This window comes from Tachysurus vachellii, chromosome 9 (genome assembly GCF_030014155.1).
Source record: "Tachysurus vachellii isolate PV-2020 chromosome 9, HZAU_Pvac_v1, whole genome shotgun sequence".
NCBI classification, from domain to species: domain Eukaryota; kingdom Metazoa; phylum Chordata; class Actinopteri; order Siluriformes; family Bagridae; genus Tachysurus; species Tachysurus vachellii.
Window position 1 is genome coordinate 25,092,397 of NC_083468.1, and position 6,392 is coordinate 25,098,788.

The 6,392-nt window shown below is 39.5% G+C and overlaps 1 protein-coding gene across 1 annotated transcript; it reads left to right on the forward strand.

Annotated features, from left to right (window-relative positions):
• Positions 1-3,790, forward strand: LOC132851131 (extracellular calcium-sensing receptor-like). Its single transcript, XM_060877766.1, has 6 exons — positions 1-188; positions 325-613; positions 1,305-2,054; positions 2,156-2,383; positions 2,588-2,711; positions 2,877-3,790. The coding sequence occupies exons 1-6, from the start codon at positions 1-3 to the stop codon at positions 3,788-3,790; spliced, it is 2,493 nt and encodes an 830-aa protein (XP_060733749.1).
• Positions 3,791-6,392: the final 2,602 nt, after the last annotated feature.

Genomic DNA, 6,392 nt, shown 5'->3' on the forward strand with positions numbered 1-6,392 from the left:
ATGATATTCCTTGCACTACTCTTTTCTCTGGCAAAGGGAGAATATTGCCATATTCTGGAAAACCCATCAAATCCTCTGCTATCTAAACATGGAGATGTGATAATTGGAGCTATATTTACAATACATCGTGGTACAGAGATGCAGTCATTGACATACACTGAACAACCTCAACCTTTAATCTGCAATAGGTTTGTTTTATTGGACACTTTAACATGATTGTGACTGTGCGGAATCTAGAAATTTGTGCTTTGAAATAATTTGCATTTCTCAATTTTATAACTTCATTTTATTGAAATTTCATATGATTTTCATGTATATTTGTAGCTTTGACCTCCGTGAATTACGCCATACTCAGGCTATGATTTTTGCCATTGAAGAAATCAACAGAAGCAACAGCTTGCTCCCAAATATCACAGTTGGTTACAGGATTTATGACAGCTGTCGCTCAGGGTTGTTATCTATGAAAGCAGCCATGGCTTTGATGAATGGCCAGGACATGACAGCAGATGGTGCCTGTTCTGGACAAGCAGTAGCACAAGCCATCATAGGAGAATCAGAGTCTACTCCTACTATAGTACTCACAAAATCTACAGGACCATTTCAGATACCAGTGGTAAGGATTAATAATTTTAATTATTGTTTAATAACAATGTATTGTACAGACCTAAACATGTTTATAAGATTATCTTTATTAAGAAAGAAATTTCAAGTCATTATAGATTTTTATTTTGTCCTATTTGCCAAATATCAATCCCCAGATCTAAGGCTCTTTGAATTAGATTTGAAATTAATTTCTCATAAATAGTTAAATTATGATAATCATGTTCACTATTCCTCAAATGTAAATGTTTATGCAATATTTTCAATTCTGTACTTGGGTTAACATCAGTGTAAAGTTTTGCATGTTTTAACCTTGTTTGCTGGGGTTTCCTCAGCGATCTCCAATTCCACCCAATGTCCATTAACATGCAGACAAGCAAAATGTCAACATTAAGTTGTCTATTTGTATATTATGCACAATTTTTCCATGATTAGCTCTCTACCCACTGGAAATCAAACCAGGATTTGTGGGATTGAGTGGTAAAGCTCTGTGAATGAATGTTATTCTTCCTACCATCAGTATTTGCCTAAATATACAAGAGAAAATATTGTGCATCATAAACAAGATTTTAATTTCAAACACCTGCTTTTGAGTTGTTCCGTTTATCTGTCAGAACAGATTCTCTTGTTAGAGAACTTTTAATGTAAGATGCACAGAAACACAAATGAGGCTTAATTATTTTTACCTGTCTTTTTTTCTTCAGGTAAGCCATGCTGCCACATGTGAATGTCTGAGCAACATAAAAGAGTACCCATCTTTCTTCAGGACCATACGTAGTGACTACTACTACGGTAGAGCTCTGGCATATTTGGTCAAGCACTTTGGTTGGACTTGGGTGGGAGCATTGAACAGTGATAATGATTATGGAAACACTGGAATTGCTGTTTTTCTGAAAGCAGCCAAAGAGGAGGGAATATGTGTTGAGTACTCTGAGAAGTTTGACCGCTCAGTTCCTTCTAAAATCAAAAAAACTGCTGATATTATTAAGAAAGGCACAGCCAAAGTAATCATTGTATTTCTCTCCTCCTTTGATATGAACATTCTAATAGAACAGCTTATTGTATATAATCTCACTGGCTACCAAATCATTGGTGTTACATGGATTTTTGCTGGTGGACTAGCAACACCAGCAAGTTTTACTGTACTAGGTGGATCTATTGGTTTTGATGTGGGAAAACTGAAAATTGCTGGGTTTGCTGACTATGTTCTAAATGGATTTTGGCAAAAAGATTTCCCTTGCTTGGATAAAGATGGAAAGGTTTCTCAGACTGAAAGCTACTGCAGCAAATATGAAGAGATGATTCAATTTAAAAACTATAGTAAAGATTTATCTGAACTGAGATATTCAAATAATGTCTACAATGCAGTTTATGCTGTGGCACATTCTCTGCACAGCCTGTTGAGATGCACAGAAAAGAGCTGTGAGAAAAACAAAACAATACAATCATGGCAGGTAACACAAAGAAGAGAAGCAATGCAGGCAATATCCATGACTGGCATTATCCAGTATATAATATAATGGTATTAATACATGTTTTCTTTCTTAATCTGAAGGTTGTTGAGTCTCTAAGAAAGTTAAATTTTACCACTAAAATAGGAGACCATATTTTGTTCGACAGCACTGGGGCAATGGCTGCAAAGTATGATGTGCTGAACTGGCAACGAGGGCTCAATGGAGAAGTGGTGTTTAAGGTTGTGGGCTATTATGATTCCTCTCTGCCAGCTGGACAGCAATTTGTACTAAATCATAAAGATATAATCTGGGCTGGAGAGAAAAGTGAGGTGAATACAGTATTTAAAAAAAAATACAATGTTAACTGAAACAAACAAACAAAAACAAACAAACAAATAAATAAATAAAAGCCTTTATCTTTTGTTCTATATCCCAATGATTCTACAAGATTTCATTATTTAACATGCAATTATGGCATAAACAGATAAAATCTTATTATTCCAACATTGTAGCCAAATTATATTGCATTTTAGAAGCCAAGGTCTGTGTGCAGTGAGACCTGTCCTCCAGGAACCAGGAAAGCTGGACAGAAAGGAAGGCCTGTCTGCTGCTATGACTGTATACCATGTGCAGAAGGAGAGATCAGTAACAAGACAGGTAATTTCAGCCTCAACAAGTTTCAAAGAATATTTGTTAATTGTACATTCTGTATCCTTCTTTTATTATTTAAGATACAGTTCCTCTATAATGGTATTAATAAATAAATCCTTCAGATAAAATATATTTCCCTTCCTAATGATAATAACCATAATTATTTTGCAGATTCAAATAACTGTGAGCAGTGTCCAGGAGAATATTGGTCTAATGTTCTCAAAGATAAATGTGTTTTAAAGGTTGTAGAGTTTCTTTCATTTACAGAGGATATGGGGATAATACTGGTATTTTTTTCTTTGTTTGGAGCAGCAATAACTGTGTTAGTAGCTGTTTTGTTTCTGATGAAAAAAGACACTCCTATAGTTAAAGCCAACAACTCTGAGCTGAGCTTCCTGCTGCTCTTCTCTCTGACTCTTTGCTTCCTCTGTTCACTTACTTTCATTGGTCAGCCCTCTGAGTGGTCCTGTATGCTGCGCCACACAGCATTTGGGATCACCTTTGTCCTCTGTATCTCCTGTGTTCTAGGGAAAACTGTAGTGGTGTTAATGGCCTTCAGGGCTACACTTCCAGGAAGTAATTTAATGAAATGGTTTGGGCCTCTACAGCAGAGACTTAGTGTACTTGCCTTCACTCTCATACAGGTTCTTATCTGTATACTTTGGTTAACAGTTTCTCCTCCTTTCCCCTATAAAAACATGAACTACTACAAGGAAAAGATCATATTAGAATGTAGCTTGGGATCAGCTATAGGTTTCTGGGCTGTGTTGGGTTATATAGGAGTTCTTGCTTTGTTGTGCTTTGTTTTAGCTTTTCTAGCTAGGAAGCTGCCTGATAATTTTAATGAAGCTAAATTTATTACATTCAGCATACTGATATTCTGTGCAGTTTGGATCACTTTTATTCCAGCGTATGTGAGTTCACCTGGAAAATTCACTGTAGCTGTGGAGATATTTGCTATTCTGGCCTCCAGTTTTGCTCTACTATTCTGTATATTTACACCTAAATGTTATATTATTCTGTTTAAACCTGAACTGAACACAAAGAAAAATCTGATGGGGAAACCGACATCTAAATCACTCTAAGAAACAAACTGCTCAACCATATGCATTGTCATTTTTGCGGAAGAATGTTGAACTTGGAGACATAATTAACTAAATAATGTTCTAATATACATAATTTATTTAAATTATATACATATATACATATATATATATATATGCATGCTTGGGACCTGATTAAACTAATCATGCAAAAATCTGAATTGCGTTTTATTTCTGTCCATAGAAATATATTCTGTGTTCAGCAACAAGCATGTTTGTAATCATGGGTCTAGAACAATTATCTCATTGGCACAAATAATTTGTGATGTGTCAATGTCCATGAAAAAAGCTATGAGTGCTTGTTCCGGTGCACTTTAGCAGACACAATCCTGCAAATAAATACAGATAAAGACAGAACTGAGAATAAACTTCACAAACAAAATATGGTTGTACTAGGTGATGAATGGTAAGTAATCATTTTCTTTTAAAATGCATCTTCTATGGTCTCCATCAGATAACTAGTGGCCACTGTAGACTGGTAGTTAAGACCAGAAGCTAAAGACTCTGATTTAGTCTGATTTGGATATAGGTGTCAAAGCACGTGGAATGGTGGCTGAGGTGATTTTGTGTTTGGAGGTTTCGTGAAGATTGACCATACAGATTGAGGAACATCCACAAAAGAAAGGAATCAGCGAAATCACATCTGGGTTTGCCAAAGGGGTCACTTTAATTACAAGAAAAGCCTGGATAACTAACAGACCTGTCTGGGTCCATTTCATACATTACATTAACATGCGTCCTTCATGATGTGGATCAAAAATTGACAGACAAAATATTGCTCACATTTGGTATTAAAATCCATCTCTTATGACCATTTGCATTCATGTTTCATATATCATTTCTACAGGGTAATGTGAGTCACACATATTTACTACATTAGCTTTCTGCTGCATTAATTTTCATGCAAAACATCCCACAAATCCTATTTCTTTTACCTATATAAATGTTTAAATTATAAAATGTTTCAAATGTTTTGCTTGCATAACTGCTAGCAAAACTTATAAGTCAAAAGGGGTGCTCAAGAGAGAGATCCTGCTGCATTGTGGCCAGTTTCCCAAAACCCTGGTGGACTCAGGTGGACACCTTGCTGCACTGTCCTAAGAGGTGGCTTAAGCCTGAACAGCATATGTCTAGGAAATTGTTAAGGAACTGGTGATGAACCACTTCATGAGCACTCTGTCACTGGATGACCAGAAGCCATTGAGATATGAGGTCCCCCCTGAGAAAAGCTGGATTCCCTCGAGTATGCAATTGTCACCCTGGTGATGGCAAGGATGCATGACAGGAGCCAGCCATTCTCACATAACACCAAACCTTAGGTAGAGCAGGTATAACAATTACTCCACGCAGAAAAAGCCCATTGTGACTGAGCCAGACCCTCTATCCCCACAATAAGCTGACATGCCCTGGTAAACTGTCTGTGCCATGCAACCACCATCTCCATCGAGGTGAACGGCAGGCTTCCTAGAATCTGGAAGCTCATTGACCTTATCCTGTCCAGCTATCCGGAGCTGTTTGACCAATTTGCTGACATTTTCATATTCATATTTAGCTCCCAAACTTTGTAATTAGTCTTCCTGATAGTGTTCAGGGCTCAGACACACTTTCCCAGTATAAATGTAGATTAAAAACTTATCTCTTTAGTCAGGCGTACACATAATACATCCCATAATACTGTGCACTATTATATCAGACTTACAAATATTATGAACAGCAGATATGTTAATGTCACAACCCGGGAGGAAGGAGATGGACCCGTATGCAGGATAGCTTCAAATGAATGGGGTTTAATACATAATGAAGACAAATACAATAAATGACGAGAACTAAAGCAATACAGATGACAACAACGACTGCTTAACGTAACTAATGAATCCCCTCGCATTCAGCAACACAGCTCACTTAAATACAATAAGGACAATGAGACACGATTGGGGACAGGTGTGGAGACAGGGAGGAGCAGACGAAGGCGGGGCAGCCACGTGACAAAAACAACAACAATAGCACATGGCCAAAAGTCTGCGCTGATCCCTGACAGTACCCCCCCTTGAGGCATGGCTCCCGAAGTGCCAAACCCTGACAAGGTCAGCAGGGGGGGCGAGGCACACGGTGAAAGCAGATGGGGGGAGCAAGGACTATGGCGAAGGAAGATGGGGGAGCAAGGACCATGGTGAGGCCAGTGGGGGGGAGCAAGGACCACGGCGAGGTAGGCGAGGGGAGCAGGGCACACGGCGAGGCAGCCGGAGAGGGCCGAGCAACGTCCACAGCCGAGCTTAAGGGCCGAGGCGACGTCCGCATCTGAGCTGAAGGGCCGAGCGAAGTCCACAGCTGAGCTGTAGGGCCGAGCAAAGTCCACCGCCGAGCTGAAGGGACGAGCGACGTCCACCGCTGAGCTAACATGCCGAGCAGCATCCCCCGACGCACCGCGGCCAAACCCCTGCCTCAACGAACTGAGGAAAAGGGAGGGAGGGAGGGCGGGAAAAACCATCGGCCACGGGCCTGCAACACCCCCTGTGGATGAAGTGAGGCAACCCTCTCCTTGGCTGAACCGGAAATGGAGCAGCGTCCCTCACCGGATCAAAGT

Excerpts from the sequence above, each read along its gene's own strand:
- LOC132851131 (XM_060877766.1), top strand. The coding sequence starts at position 1 with ATGATATTCCTTGCACTACTCTTTTCTCTGGCAAAGGGAGAATATTGC. Across the intron at positions 2,055-2,155 it reads AAACAATACAATCATGGCAG|GTTGTTGAGTCTCTAAGAAA; the intron begins GTAACACAAAGA and ends CTTAATCTGAAG. Across the intron at positions 2,712-2,876 it reads AGAGATCAGTAACAAGACAG|ATTCAAATAACTGTGAGCAG; the intron begins GTAATTTCAGCC and ends ATTATTTTGCAG.